This window comes from Pelobates fuscus, chromosome 12 (genome assembly GCF_036172605.1).
Source record: "Pelobates fuscus isolate aPelFus1 chromosome 12, aPelFus1.pri, whole genome shotgun sequence".
In the NCBI taxonomy this organism is placed as follows: Eukaryota; Metazoa; Chordata; class Amphibia; order Anura; family Pelobatidae; genus Pelobates; species Pelobates fuscus.
Genome location: NC_086328.1, coordinates 111,701,325 through 111,718,353, shown reverse-complemented (window position 1 = coordinate 111,718,353; position 17,029 = coordinate 111,701,325). Strand labels below are relative to the sequence as shown.

At 42.8% G+C, this 17,029-nt stretch overlaps 1 protein-coding gene across 3 annotated transcripts in view; it reads left to right on the top strand.

The window, feature by feature from the left end:
- The first annotated feature begins 4,886 nt into the window (after positions 1-4,886).
- Positions 4,887-17,029, top strand: part of SERGEF (secretion regulating guanine nucleotide exchange factor) — a 265,437-nt gene continuing 253,294 nt past the window's right edge. For all 3 annotated transcript variants that reach the window (XM_063437926.1, XM_063437927.1, XM_063437928.1), the window contains exons 1-4: positions 4,887-4,973; positions 8,213-8,351; positions 10,034-10,189; positions 12,011-12,102. In XM_063437926.1, coding sequence (XP_063293996.1) covers positions 4,926-4,973; positions 8,213-8,351; positions 10,034-10,189; positions 12,011-12,102 — 435 coding nt within the window. In that variant the 5' untranslated portion in view covers positions 4,887-4,925. The remainder of the gene's footprint in view (positions 4,974-8,212; positions 8,352-10,033; positions 10,190-12,010; positions 12,103-17,029) is intronic.

Here is a 17,029-nt window from a genome sequence, read left to right as displayed (position 1 = left end):
AGTCCCGATCGGTGATCCAATAAAGAATCTCTTCCTTCCTGAAGAAACCTGTGTCCATCTCTCTGTGCTTGGCTTCCGTCAGTTTCTCCGGTATCAATATAAGGCATTGCTACCATCAGGATAATTCATGGATTTAGTTTGAGGGAGTTATCTTTAGCTTGGAAAAAATTATAAGCAAAACTGAGAAAAAAAAGTTTATTATACAGTGGGACCTCGGTTTACAAACGCCTTGGTTAACAATTTTCGGTTTACAAATGAAAATCCATTGAAAATTATTCGGTTTACAATTTTTTTCCCAATACAAAGCAAGTTTCCCCAGGATGCATTAGACCTGGGAGGTTTATAGCACCACCCCCTGCATGCTGGAGCCTGTGGGTAGCACGTGGCATTGCGTGTGGAGGTGTTGGAGCGGCTTTTGCATCGAGTTTTGGAGCCATTCTGGAAATTGTTTGCAGTTGTTTTGGGACTTTTTGGTGCATTTCTCAAGCTGTGGAAAGGTAGGGAGCTGAGCTTCGTCGTTTGCATGCCTTTTATTGTGTGTTCTGCATTGTGGGTTGGTTTCCATTCCAGCTAATTTTTTCTGACCTCCAGAACGGTTTCATTGGTTTTCAATGCATTCCTATAGGAAACCGCGTTTTGATTTACAAATTTTTCGTAATAAGAAACGTCCCGGAGAATGCATTAAATTCGTAGACCGAGGTGCCACTGTACTTTGTTTTCCCATTTTTTTGTAGACATGCGAATCTAGTGAATTTATTTTGATCATTTTTTCGAGTTTACTAGATGTGCAGAACTTATTATTACAGCATGTATAATGATTATTAATCAATGTTTACATTAACTTTATCCATATGTAATGTCATCATATGCATATATATATATCTTTAAAAAACAATATATAGTATGTATGGGTGCACTTAAACAAAAGGTGTAAAATTGCATTGAAACAAACACATAGCAAAAGCACCTCAGCCACGAACGCTTGGAATTTATCAAAAGGCTTGATCTCAAAGGAGTTGAAGAAGCAGAAGGTAGGTTTTTCTAAAACCAGAGATTATAAATTCAAGGACGATTTTGCCACCTTCCTTAAGATAAAAAATGATCCTCATCAATGCAGAGCAGTTGGACATCATCATAAAGTTCTAAGTAGAATGAACAGTAAATACCTCATCTCAGTTAAACATGACTTAGTTAGTTGGTTAGTTAGTTAAAAGAGCACTTATAGGAGTTTTTTCCATTTTTTTTGCTGTTTTTACGTATTAAATTCTCGTGAGGGTTTATTAACTAAACTCTGAATTATAGTGAACTGAATCCAAATAGCACAATTCAGGCTGAAATCGCTTGTGGCCAGGGCCGTCTTTAAAATTTAATTTGGCCCTGGGCAAGAATTTGATGGGGCCCCCTGAATCCCACTCCCTGACATGCAATCACGCTCTCCACTTCCCAACCCAGTAGCGGAACCATTTTCCCATGCTTGCAGAGTCGTATTTAGCACTGAGTTGTGTTGGTGTGTTTGAATGGAAGCATGTTTGTGTATGGAGTATGTTTGTGTAAATGTAGGGGTGTGTTTGTATGTGGTGTCGGTGTTTGAATGCAAGCATGCATCTATGTGTAGTTTTTTTTGCTTGTTTTTTTAAATGCTGGGGTGTGTTTATATATATTTTTGGTGTTTATGTATTGCTGTTTCAATGGAGGACTGTGTTTGTATGTAGTGTTGAAGGTTGAATGGAGGGGTGTACTTGTGTGTAGTGTTGGCGATTGAATGATGAGATGTATGCACATGTACACATAGACTGCCACACACACACACTGTGATACACATACACACACACACAAACTGAAACACATGCAGATACACAGACATAAACACTGACACTCACACTAACACACATGCAGATACAGACTGACACAGATACACACACTAACACATACAGACACACAGATACACAACCTGACACACATACATAGACATATATACAAACACTGACACATATGGATACTCAGACACACTGATGCATATACTGACACACATGCATACACAGATAAAAACGCTGTCTATATACAGATGCACACACAGATATACACACACAGGTACACACACTGACAGCATACAAATACACAAATACATACAATGATAACATACAGATACACACACTGACACACATACAGACATGCAGTTACACAACCAGTTACACATGCAGATACACACAGACCACATAGAGAAACATAGATATACTAAATACAGATACACAGATATACATACTGACAACAGAGATACACACTGACAGACATACTGACACACACTGACAGACATACTGATACACACACAGACGCACACACACACACACACACACAGAAATAGTGACACACACACAGACACCCTGACAGACATACTCACACACATACACAGACATACTAAGACACACACAGACATACTGACACACATGTAAAGTTTACATTTTTACACACTGACAGACATACTGACATACTGACAGACAAACTGACATGCACACTGACGGACAAACTGACATGCACAGACAGACTTACTGACACGCACAGACAGACATACTGACACACACAGACAGACATACTGACACACACAAAGGCCCTGACAGACATACTGACACACGCACAGATGTACTGACACACAGACATAGTGACACACATACATAGTGACACACACACAGACACCCTGACAGACATACTGACACACACAGACATACTAAGACACACATACTGACACACACAGACACCCTGACAGACATACTCACACACATACTAAGACACACACAGATATATATACAAAGACACACACACACAGAAATGGTGACACACACACACACAGAGACACCCTGACAGACATACTCACACACATACACACATACTAAGACACACAGACATACTGACACACACACAGACACCCTGACAAACACAGACACCCTGACAGACATAATGACACACTGACAGACATACTGACACACACAGACACCCTGACAGACATACTGGCACACACAGACACACAGAAATGGTGACATACACACACAGAAACCCTGACAGACATACTCACACACATACACAGACATACTAAGACACACACAGATATACTGACACACACTGACAGACATACTAAGACACACACACACCCTGACACACACACACACACACACACACACAGAAATGGTGACACACACACAGACACCCTGACAGAAATACTCACACACATACACACATACTAAGACACACAGACATACTGACACTGACAGACATACTGACACACGCAGACACCCTGAGAGACATACTGACACACATGCAAAGATTACATTTATAAAGTCACCCTCCAGCCGTACCTTATGGGTTCCTTGGGGTCCAGTGGCAGGCAGAGGTCGTTGGGAGTGTGAGGCTCCTGCACTCCAGCTCCCTCCTGATGGCCTCCTCCTCCTCCATCCCGCGCGGCTTCAATCTATCTGGGAGGAGGTGACTATCTGGGAGGAGGTGACAAGGGGGCCCGGTCGCGCTGTTAAAGGGCCACAGCGCACGAAAAAAGAAAAAAAAAAATTGTTGGACAGCGGGGCCCACGGGGTAGCTGCTTTGGACCCCCCAGGAGTGAGTGGGCCAGGGGCAGCTGCCCCGTTTGCCCCGCTTTAAAGACGGCCGTGCTTGTGGCTATAGCTAAATATGATAATTTTTCTTAAATAGTTATTATTGTCTATATTTTGCATTTGGATTTTAATTTGTAACTTTGGGGATTTTCTAGAATAAGACCCTTATAATTCACCCTGAACTTCCCCCAGCTCTCACTGTAGTGAATAATACTGTAGGACTCCATACATATGTTAATTATCCCTATTTTATTTGTATATTCTCATAGATGACACAGTAATATTCAACCAATTTATTGACCAAACTCCAACTTGTAGCAAATTGAAACCCTAAAGGTATAATTCAGTTTAAAAAAGCCAAGCGATGACTATAGCTAAATTAGAGAATTTCTCAGAGTGAGCTACTCATTTCCTTGAAAGGACACTATACTCACCAGAACAACTACAGCTTAATGTATTTGTTCTGGTGAGTATAATAACTCTCTTCAGGCATTTTCACGTAAACACTGCCTTTCAGAGAAAAGGCAGTGTTTATATTGCCCCTAGGGACACCTCCAAGTTGCCACTCCTTAAATGGCCACTGGAGGGGCTTCCTGGTTCAGTGCTGCACAGTAAGCAGTCCTGCCGTACAGCTTCCCCACGCTCTGCATGGAGAAGCGGAATTTTCCTCATAGAGATGCATTGATTCAATGCATCTCTATGAGGAGGTCCTGATTGGCCAGAACAGCATTTGGCCCCTGTGCCGATCGGCCATTTCCATTATGTCACAAAGGGGGCGGAGCCAGCGCCGGCAGACGCGTGCTGGAAGTAAGGTGACTTTTATAGGGCGGCTAAGGGGGGGCGAGGAAACCCATCTTTATGGTGGGTTTAGCACTATAGGGTCAGAACTGCATGTTTGTGTATCTGACCCTATGGTGATCCTTTAATATTATCATTTGGATTTCAATGCATTACAATTCGTGGTTCAGTTAATAAAAACCTCAAACAAACCATCTACCCTGTGTAAAAAAAAAAAAAAAATTAAATATTTATATAATCATAAATATTTATATAATCATAAATTATTTTAACTATATTATCAGTAAAATATATAATTAAAATAACCCTCCCCCAACTGCTGGCTGCTGGCTGCACTCTGCAAAATCAGCACTTTCCCCCTCCTGTAACAGTGATTAATAGCTCATTGTAGCAAAGCACGTGGCTGACACGTTCTCTTGCGCATGCGCGATGCTTGTCACATGACCAGTTTTGCATTCGGAAGCTGCCGCCCAGGGAGCGAGGCGTGGAACGCAGGTGCGTGTCAGCTACTTCCCTTATGTTCTCTCAATGAGCTGTGAGGGGGAATCACGGCAGCTGCAGCTCCTATTCAGCTGGGTACGTGTCCCATTGATAACTAACCCCCTTCTGGTTGCTGTAGTAACTGCAGTCTGTGCATTCAGAGATGCCCCCAGCAGGGTTTCTGCATGGTGCTGACAGCCCCCCTTCTCCCTGGTGCAATGTGTATTTATTTTACAGCTAGCCCCCCTTTCTGACAGCCCCTCTCTCCATGCTGCCATCATCATATTACAGGACCCATCCCCCAGACAGGCCTTTCTCCTTGCTGTAACAATGAGCCCCCCTCTCCATGCTGCAATGTGTATCTTACAGCCAGACCCCCCTATCTGACAGCCCCCTTTCCATGCTGTAATATGTATCTTACAACCAGACCCCCTGACAGCCCCCCTATCCATGCTGCAATGTGTATCTTACAGCCAGACCCCCTATCTGACAGCCCCCTCTCCATGCTGCAGTATGTATCTTACAGCCAGACCCCCCTATCTGACAGCCCTCTCTCCATGCTGCAATATGTATCTTACAGCCAGACCCCCCCATCTGACAGACCCACTCTTCATGCTTCAATGTGTATCTTACAACCAGACCCCCCTATCTGACAGCCCCCCTGTCCATGCTGCAATGTGTATCTTACAACCAGACCCCCTATCTGACAGCCCCCTATCCATGCTGCAATGTGTATCTTACAGCCAGACCCCCCCATCCATGCTGCAATATTTATTTTACAGCCAGACCCCCTATCCATGCTGCAATATGTATTTTACAGCCAGACCCCCTATCCATGCTGCAATATATATTTTACAGCCAGACCCCCCTATCTATGCTGCAATATGTGTTTTACAGCCAGACCCCACTATCCATGCTGCAATGTGTATCTTACAGCCAGACTCCCCCATCCATGCTGCAATATGTATTTTACAGCCAGACCCCCCTATCTATGCTGCAATATGTATTTTACAGCCAGACCCCCCTCTTCATGCTGCAATGTTTATCTTACAGCCAGACCCCCCTATCCATGCTGCAATGTTTATCTTACAGCCAGACCCCCCTATCCATGCTGCAATGTGTATCTTACAGCCAGACCCCCCTATCCATGCTGCAATATGTATTTACAGCCAGACCCCCCTATCCATGCTGCAATATGTATTTACAGCCAGACCCCCCTATCCATGCTGCAATATGTATTTACAGCCAGACCCCCCTATCCATGCTGCAATGTGTATCTTACAGCCAGACCCCCCCCTATCCATGCTGCAATGTGTATATTACAGCCAGACCCCCCTATCTGACAGCCACCCTATCCATACTGCAATGTGTATCTTACAGCCAGACCCCCTGACAGCCCCCCTATCCATGCTGCAATGTGTATCTTACAGCCATACACCCCTCTATGACAGCTCCCCTTTCAATGCTGCTATGTGTTTCTGACAGCCCCCCTCTCCATGCTGCAATGTGTATTTTACAACCAGCCCCCCTCCCTCTCCATGCTGCAGTGTGTATTTACAGCCTCCACACATGCACTGAGCTGGGGATCTGCTGAGCTCATCACAAACAGAAAGGCTGGGGGCAGGGTTGCCATATCCACCATGTACAGGCTGGTGGACACTACAGGATTAATGCTGTCCTGCTGTTACTAGTATTAAATTAGGGTATTATCAAAGGAACTGCATTTATTTATTAATGGGAATTTCCTCCTGTAGGATATGAACTCTATCTACAAGGCAAAACTTTTCTAGTGCGCTCAAAAGGTAGTTCCCCAGATTTTTTAAAATTACATCTTTCATGATTCTAAAGCACCATAGGATATGTAGTTCTATATCTGGGGATCTACCTTTTTGGGCACCCCTACTCTAGATTGAGGAAGTGCTGCAGAACAGTTGAATTTGCTAACGTAAGAATGGGGGCCAAAAGGGTGCAATGCATTTAGACATGTAGGATCTGGGGACCACACTAGGGAGTTTTGTATACAAATGTCAGATCTGTGGGCTCTAGGAAAAAGGCAATTTACATTTAGTATATAATATTAGGAATCTGGATTAAAACATGTCTCAACTATCATTAAAAACATTACCCTAAAATATGAATTAACTAAAAAACCTCTCCCCTGAATCAGATCGATCTATCTATCCTGATGTGCCTCAAACTACACTGGGTTTATCCTTTGCAGAGCACCGAGAATGTCTCTATGTGCAGCACAGGCTCTCAAATAATGTGATTGTCTGACTGACGTGACTTGGTGTGATTAATGTTGCACTATTTCTCCAAAGCACAGTGCTATGCAGGATCGTATAAACCCACTTCTCACCTTTTTTTTTTTTTTTAAACCACATTGCTGCAGCAATCCTATGCTTGGAACTGGTCCCAGTGATGTAACTGCAGAAGCACTTGCAGTTATCCCATAGTCTGCTTCCTGCAATGTGTAGGAGCTTTTCCAAGCACGGGATCTGTGTCTGTGTTTCCTGATAATCCCAAAAGCTGTGCTTGCAAATAATTGAAAAAAAAAAAAATATATATATATTTATATATAAGCAACTACAGCTACATTGTACTCAAAATAAGGTAGGTTTTTAAAAATGTTAATTTTCTAGCCCATTTCACGTTGTCCTAATTTACCATCATCCAAATCATTTCTTAAAATATCATTTGTATTTTTTGCAGCACAAAGTGAAAAGGTTTTTGCATGATTGTCTCAAAAATTCCAGCATGTAAATTGCAAACAATAAATAACTAATCTCATCTTTGCAAGAATTTCATTTTTTTTTTTTTTTTTTTTTTTTTTACACCATCCATGCTCTTCTGTTGCAATGTTAATTTGTATGTTACATTGCTGGTGCCTATTTCAGTTTAGGACAATTGCACATACAGCCTTAGAAAAAGCCTTCCAAGCTTTTATAGAGAGAAAAGAAATACAATTTTAAAACTCTGCTTTGAGAATGCTGTCTGTAATTTTCATTACCATTTCTCTATGAACACCATAATGCACGGATGGCAAAAAAGGTAGCCCCAACAGCTATTGTAGAACTACAACTCCCACAATGCGTTGACAGGATGAAATCTGGTGAAACATAGTGGGAGTTATAATCCTGCAACTGCTGGGATTATATCTGTCAGTCATCCTTGATGTTGTATACTTTTTTCAATTCCTGTAAAATATATATTTTATTCATTATATTAAAAATTGTGCTTAGAATAGTTGGGATTGTTCCATTGGAGGTTGTGATGATTAAGGGAGATTTCTTTGCAGGTGTATTACACTGGGATATTATATTTGTCTGTTTCAGGGAGCGAACAGTTACGGACAGCTGGGACTTGGCAGCAGTAACGATGAACTGTTACCACAGCGAGTTACACACTTCCCAGACAGCAAGCGAGTGATAACGTGTATCACTGGAGGGGGAGGACATTCGGCTGCTGTCACCGGTATAACCGCATATCACTGCATGCTTGTAGTAAAATGCTCTCCCTAACTCTACTTGCCAAGGATAAGGAGCTATTATAAGGTTTTCAGTGTATAATTAGAATGCATTGGCCAGACTGTGTGGGTATCTGAGCACACGGCCAGACTGTATGAGTATCAGAGGGCACAACCAGACTTTGTAGGTATCTAAGGACACGACCAGACTGTTTGGGTATCTGAGAGCATGGCCAGACTGTTTGGGTATCTGAGAGCACGGCCAGACTGTTTGGGTATCTGAGAGCACGGCCAGACTGTATGGGTATCTGAGAGCACGGCCAGACTGTATGGGTATCTGGGGGCACGGCCAGACTGTGTGGGTATCTGGGGGCACGGCCAGACTGTGGGGGTGTCTGAGCACACGGCCAGACTGTGGGGGTGTCTGAGCACACGGCCAGACTGTGGGGGTGTCTGAGCACACGGCCAGACTGTGGGGGTGTCTGAGCACACGGCCAGACTGTGGGGGTGTCTGAGCACACGGCCAGACTGTGGGGGTGTCTGAGCACACGGCCAGACTGTGTGGGTATCTGAGAGCACTGCCAGACTGTGTGGGTATCTGAGGTCATAGCCAGACAGCATGGGTATCAAAGGGCCCATCCAGACTTTGTGGGTATCTGATAACACAGCCAGACTGTATAGGTATCAGAGGGCATGGCCAGTCTGTATGGGTATTTAATGACGTGGCCAGACTGTATGGGTATCAGAGGGCATGGCCAGTCTGTATGGGTATTTAATGACGTGGCCAGACTGTGTGGGTATCTGAGGGCATGGCTGGTATTTGATGACGTGGCCAGACTGTATGGGTGTCTGGGGCAAGGTCAGACTGTGTGGGTATCTGATGACACTGCAGGACTGTGTGGGTATCTGGGGGTACCACAAAGAAACACTGGGTGGCGCACTTAGCATGCAGACTAAGTGCAAATGCAGGGTATATCTTTTAAATGAATATATAACAATATCGTTATATTCTTGGTGTTAAGCTGTGGAAAGAAGAACTTGACATAGAGCAGTATAGTTCAAGAACAAATTAACTTGTCTCATGTGTGTATATATAAAATACATGTTAACATCCCACTCACATTTTTTTTGAGCTCAGGTAAAAGTAGTGATGGTAGTTCGGGTTTCACTTCCTGCAAAGATCGTCTCTCCCAACATATATAATTGAAGAGTACCGAATTAGGTACATATGATTTATTGAACATAAAATAGTAAAATCTTACATATAAGTTATAAGCAACGCGTTTCCACCTCTCAGTGGGTCTTCATCAGGTGTAGTCATCTGGTATCTGGGGGGCACGGCCAGACTTTGTGGGTATCTGGGGGGCACGGTCAGACTGTGTGGGTATCTGGGGGGCACGGTCAGACTGTGTGGCTATACAGTGGCACGGCCAGACGGTATGGGGATCTGGGGGCATGGCCAGACTCTCAGGTATATTTCAGGATTCTGGAGGTATCAGTGAATAGTAACAGCTGGATGGACACTGCTAGTGTATTTTGTGGTGCATGCTGGTCACGATCATTGCCTGCTTATCTGACTGTGTACATTGCTGTATACCTGGCTGTGTACATTGTCTGTATACCTGGCTGTATTAGTCAATATATAACTGGCCATACTGTATTTTATCTCCCCTTTGCTTTTTGTTTACAGATGCTGGAGAGTTGTATGTTTGTGGTCAGAATAAGGACGGACAGTTAGGTTTGAATCACACAGACAACGTCCCACATTTCTCCTTCTGCTCTGCTCTCCGAAGCATACGCGTTTCCAAAGTTTCCTGCGGGTGGGATTTCACCCTAATCCTAACAGGTAAATTATAGGTGTGCAGGGATATGCTTGATAAGGAAACACAAATTGATGATACCAAAGAAATTTAAGTCAAAGCACACTACTGAAATGAGCTTAAATTCTACAGGAACTGGCATGTGATGGCACAAAAAGAGAAAGTCCAGTTTACAGAAGGTGGACTGACACAAGGTGTACAAGCCATAGTTACTTATATACTTTAGTTCTTTAAACAACATTATGAAAGGGTAATACCTATCTAGAATAGTTCTCCAGTGGAACATAGTGGGTAGCAGTGCTATATAATGAGAAGTAAATACACGGAGGCAGGAATTAATAAAAATGATTAAGAAAGGGTAGTAGATACCTAGAATAGCCTTTCAGTGGAAGTAATGATAACTAAAAGTGATCGTGAATGAATGTTGATACATGGAATATCCTTTCATTGGAGCAGTAATGGCTAACTAGGGCCGTAGTTATTCAGAGAAGCCTCCTATTGTAGCCAGGTACATTTTAACACACTGCAGGACTTAAAGAAAGCTGGGGGTATGCATATGACAATCCCCAGAGACAACAAATTAAATTAATTTGAGATCACAGTGAGCAGACTAAATAGGCTAATTATTTCTTATCTTCTGTCAAAGTATAATAGGGTTTTTCACGAAAGTAAGAATTATTATGAATTTAAAGTGAATTCAAAGCGAGTTTAAAATGTTGAGCCAAAATAGAAAAACTTGCTAGCTTGCTATGGTTCCAGTTGGTGATATTGGTCTTAAATTATTAATTGACTTTGAACTTCTGGCAATAATACACTTTTTAGTCATTGACCCTGCAAGTATCTGTAATAGACATAGTAGAATGATCTGATATCTGATTTTACGGGGACGTTCCAAGCACTGTAAACACTACAGCTTATTGTAATAGTTAGGAAACCTCTCTCTGAGTTGTACTTTTTAAATGGCCTTTTTGTGGGTTTTGAGCTTCTACTGTTAGGCATGTGCACTGGCCTCGTAGGGGGAAGTCTAACCCAAGCACAATAACCATTACGATAAGCTGTAATGATACAATTATCTGTAATCCTACTTGAATCAGTGCTGGTTATGGTGCTTGGGGTGTCACTGGTAGCTGTGTCTTCATATACGCCATTAATTCTTGTTGATAGATCAAAATGTTGGAAAGCCTTTATCTATCTTTGTCCTTTATTGCATCCATCATGGCTATAGCACAGGTCGTGGTGCATCTTATGCTGATTCCAAAATACCTGAAAGATCACAAGGTATACTCTCTGAAGTCAGTAATTATTTATTTTTTTGTCATCTCCCAGTCATATTTGGGGTTGTGGCACGATTATACTATTGGTTTTTAACCTCGGAATCCTTGCTTGCTATAACTACCAAAATGATTGGATTGAGGATGTTTCCACGAGTTGTCTCCACATTTCAGGCCAAAAACCTGAGTAAAAAACAATTGGTACCTTGTAAATCCTAAATGATAGCTTGCTGGGCAGTGCAAATCCCATGGAATGCAATCACTGGGGAATGCTGGTTAAACATCTAAAGTAATGTTGTACCAGTGCCCCCTTGCAGTTGTTTTTGGTATTGCATTAAAATAAAGACTGCTGTGCATTGCCAACATTCTTAGTATCAGCTATTTCAAGGACAAAGCAGATATATAAGATATGAAATATATCATATTGCACTGTGGTTCCTACATGTCTATCTTCGCCCTGTACACGAATTCCCAAAAAGACTTGTCTGCCTTTTTAAAGTTTTTGCACACAGAGCAAACTTTTGTATATATAAGATCTACTCCGATTTATCAAAAAATATCGGTTTTGTTTTACAGATAATGGTCAAGTTTTATCATGTGGATCCAATGCGTTTAGCCAGTTGGGAATACCCCAGGTGAAATCATGTTCGGTTCCCGAGCCAGTTCAGGTAAATTTAACGTTTATGTCCTAGAACGTTCTTGTCCATTTTTGCCCTATGTGGTTAGTTTACTAATAGGTGAGTTGTGCTATGGTGTGGCAATCAATTGGCTGAAATTAGGCAAAATAGACACATTAAAAAATAAAAATAAAAAATAAATTAAGTGCTTGTCAGTACTTCATAATTCACTATATTGTGGAAAAAAACAACAAACAAAAAACAACAACAAAATGCAAACACATGCAAGGTATCAGAGCCTTCGGTACAATGAATCATTCATAGGTTTCTTGGTGTTTTTATGCATACATTGCTTATTTCTATCTGTACGTCTCACAGTATATTCAGTGTCCTTAACTGTAGAATATACAATTTGAGGCGGGATATATTCATGTTATTACAATTCATATATTAAGTTGCTCTTTGTGTGCGGAGCCGACGTTACTGTAATTATATTAGAAATTTACAAAGGGAGCATTCTGCAGCCCCACTGGAGAGGGGCGATCAGAAGTCAGGCCCAGTGACCCCTCACTGATTCATGGATTCTTCACCACCGGGTGCTAGTAAGCTCTCCCTCTCATTTTTGGCAGTTGTACCGCACACTCCCCACCAGACTACCCAGATTCATGCCCTACTTTCTGTAAGTAACAGGTAGACAAATGATAAAACTTTTCTATAAAAAAAAACTATAAAAGCGATGAAAGAAGGGATAACCCTAGAGCTTTGTTCTCCCTCAGCTTTGAAATGACATAGTGTGTGTGTGTGTTTGTGTGTATGTATTGGGGTGTTATGCAGTCCACGTTCCAGTAGATGGCAGCATAGTGAAGTTATACACTTGTTCTGTTAGTGTCTCTTGTGTTATGTTCATTATGTGTGTGTGCTGAAGTAAAGAGAAGTTCTATTTTACTACAATGTCTGAGAGCCATTTGTGAATATATAACATGCTCATACACAAAAATATACATCCACACTTTTTTCCCCACCACAACTCCTTTGGTATGTACTTTACAAGTAACGCCAAGCCACCATAACAAGCCAGTAACCTATCTCATGCTGATGAGTTGCATTGACAATGAAACAGCTGTCCATGAGTGCTTGACTGGCTTTGCTCCTCTTCCTGAGTTGTGTTTCAAAACTGTCATATACAGCAGACACATACTCCAAGGAATCCATGTGTAAAGTGGAATTATGAGGCAAAAATGTGGTTCTTTGTTGAGCTCATTTGCATACGCCTACCCAGAATCCCTTGCAGTAGTGAGAGCACTGTTAAACTGAGATTTCTGTGGGAAAAGCAGGTCTTATGGCTTTACTTGGCTTGTGTATTTGTGTTTAGCAATGTATTAACTATATATATATATATATATATATATATATATATATATACACACGCATGGCTTCCTTAGTTCACACAAGCAGTCGCACACAGCTTCCTTTATACACATTCAGCTCCTAAGGGCTCACAATTTCCATCACACACTGCAATTTACTTTCTTACTGAGCTCCAAACACATACACTGATCAGCCACAATATTAAAACCACCAGCCTAATATCAATTAGGTCCCCCTTGTGCTGCTAAAACTTAGGCATGGGCACTAACTAAGCTTTGATGCATCGAGTCATGGACTCCACAAGACCTCTGAATGTGTTTTTGATATTTGGCACCAAGACATTAGCAGCAGGTCCTTGAAACCTGCTCCAATACTCCATGGTCCAGTTCTGCAGCTTACATCTTCATTGAAGATGCTTTCTGTGGTGGACAGGGGTTTTCATGGGCACTCTGACTGGTCTGCAGTTACGCAGCCCCATACTTGAACTTGATATAGTGCCGATGTCCAATGTGATTACTATGAGATGATTATTGCTTAATAAATATTTTTTGAAGTAACTGTCAGTGAACAGAATCTTTGTGCACCCCAATTGCTATTGTTTCCACGCAGCCCCATATTCAGCAAACTGTGATGCACTGTGTGTTCTGACACCTTTCCATTATGGCCAGTTTTTCAGCAATTTGAGCTACAGTAGCTCTTTTTTTTGTGTGATCGGGAAACCCCACAAGACTTTCCATTTTGGAGATGCTTTAACCCACTTGTCTAACCATCACAATTTGTCAAAATCACTCAGATATCCACAGTCTGAGTTAAAAGTTTCCTGCTGGAAACCAGAACACTTCTCAGTCACTATCTCTCTTCCTACTTCTAGCAGCTGGTGACGTCTCTCCCAACCCAATGCCCTTTACCTCATCTGCTCACACTAAAACAACTAGAAACTAGAAACCACGCAAACCTCCTCCAAATACCCTGCAGTTTATCCTCCTCTACCAACATTCAGTGTGCACTCTGGAACGCCCGTTCCATCTGTGGCAATATTAAATCAACAGCCATACACAACTTCTTCATCATCTCATCTCTAATTCCCTCACACTACTGGCATTCACTAAGATCTGGCTTTCCCCCTCTGATACAACTACTCCAGCTTCTTTATGTTTCAGTGGACTACAATTCTCCCACACTCCCAGACTTAACTGTAAAGGCGGTGGTGTAGGCATCCTTCTCTCCCCGCAATGTACCTTTCAACCTATCCTCCCTGCCCATGCTCTATCCTTTACTTCCTTCGAAGTACCTCCTTTAAGAATTGCCATCATCTATCCCTCCCCCTCCCCGGTCATCCTAGGCTATTCATTAAACACTTTTCTTCCTGGCTACCCCACCTTCCCAATCAACAACCTCAACTGCCCTGATGCCTCCCATCTGCTCTCTGTAACTGTAGCGGATTGCATTGGGCTGCCTCAACGGTTTTATTGTTACAATGTTATTTCAGCTGTATTCCCTGTATATCTGTTCACTGGATGTAGCATTCGTCTGGTTGTTCGGTAAAAACTCCTCCGTTCGACATACAAACAAACTACCGAACAACCAGTCCTCCCCAGAGTGAAGTGTGCAATTAGACGAATGTAATATGTGTTTCTAGGTGACCTCGTTTGGCATGCGAACACGTGGCGGCGGCCATCTTGCCGCTTGAAAGATCAGCGGTGTTTGGTCGTCGAGTATCTGGAACCCAAATCGGACACTCGACTACGCGAACACCGCTGAGACCTCCAGACTTCCATCAGTTCGCATGGAAACTACCGAACGGCCCACCATTCGGTAGAAATAAACCCACGAACAAGGGGATTTATTCGAACCCCAGCCCAAGCCATATACACAGTATTTTCGTGCATTTCACCCTCTGAAAGTAGACCGACCGCAAGGCCAAAACATGTGGATCTAATTTCGGCTACTCACTCCTGGGCGGTTGGTCATACGAACACCCCTGTAACTCCCGAACCCCTGATCCGATCTGGGTGATTTTTGAGTAGGTTGCTCACCTAGATCAGGGCTATAAGGGGTGTATCTTCAGTATTGGGGATACATCCAGAAACCGGGGAAAAATGTGTCCTGCATAATGGGATTATGTGTCATACTGAGGGGAGGAGATGTGTGGGTGGTAACTCATGTATGATTGGTGTACTGTATATTTATTGTGGGTGTCTCCCTTGCATGGGAGAATTGCTTAAAAGCTGAAGTGTGTGAATAAACCACAGTTCTGTTCCTGATGCTGTGTGTTGTGTAGTCATTGGGAAACGTATGGGATACTTTTGGATTACTTTACTAACCGTGGATATTATTCTCTTGGGTTTTATTACTTGTTCCTGAGCCTAACTTGGATTACCAGCGGAGATAGTATGTGAGAGACCAGCACTCCGCTACAGTAACATTCTCCTTCGGCCTCACACAGTGGTCTACTTCAGCAACTCATACAGCAGGAAACACTCTTGACCTCATCTTCACTAAACTCTTTACCACCTCTAATCTCTCCAATTTTCCATTTCCTTTATCTGACCACCATCTGCTGACCTTTGACATCGGCATACCCCGTACCCAAATTTCACCACCCTCAACTCTCCAATCTCGCAGAAACCTCCACTGCCTTGATCTCCAGCATCTTTCCAACAAACTCCAAACTCTCCTTTCACCCATCTCAAATCTCACTTTCCCTAACTCTGCAACCTCACTCTCTACAACTCCATTCTCTCCTCTCAACTTGACATCATGGCACCTCCTACATTTAAACGCAGCAAACATTCCCAATTACAACCCTGGCACACCAAGCTGACCCAATATCTCAAAATATTTTTCCAGAACTGCTGAACGCTGCTGGAGAAAGTCTCACTCTGCACCGGACTTCCTCCACTATAAATTTATGCTGCGCTCCTACACTCTGGCTCTTTCCTTTGCGAAAGTAAATTACTTCAACACCCTCTTAAGCACACTGTCCAACCCAAATGCCTATTTCACAATTGTAATGCTCTCCTTCGTCCTGTTGCTCCCCCTACCACCTTGTCCGCCTCAAACTTTGTAATATTGTAAAGCGCTACGGAATATATTGTAAAGCGCTACGGAATCTATTGGCGCTAGATAAATGGCAATAATAATTATAACTTACTTCACTGAGACGATTTCTACAATCAGGGAAGAGATCTCTAACCTCTCTCTCTCGCCTTGCAATACATCTTTCAATACATCACCTAACCCCACTCACTCCACTGTTCTATGCTCATTCGCACCTACTACAACGGAAGAGGTTACTGCTCTGCTCCTCCCGCCCCACCACCTGTTTCCCTGATCCTATTCCCTCATATTTCATCCGCACTCTGTCTTCCTCTCTTGCTCTTCCACTAAAATTTTTAAAGGATCACTATAGTGTCAGGAAAACAAATCGGTTTTCCTGACACTATAGTACCCTGAGGGTGCCCCCATTCTTAGGGTCCCCCTCCCGTGGTGCTGAAGGGGTTACAACCTCTTCAGTTACTCACCTTCTTCCACCGCCGGGCTCCCTTACCTCTCCTCCCCCGCCGACGTCAGCTCCCCCGTCTGATGTCAGCGGAGTGGAATGCGCATG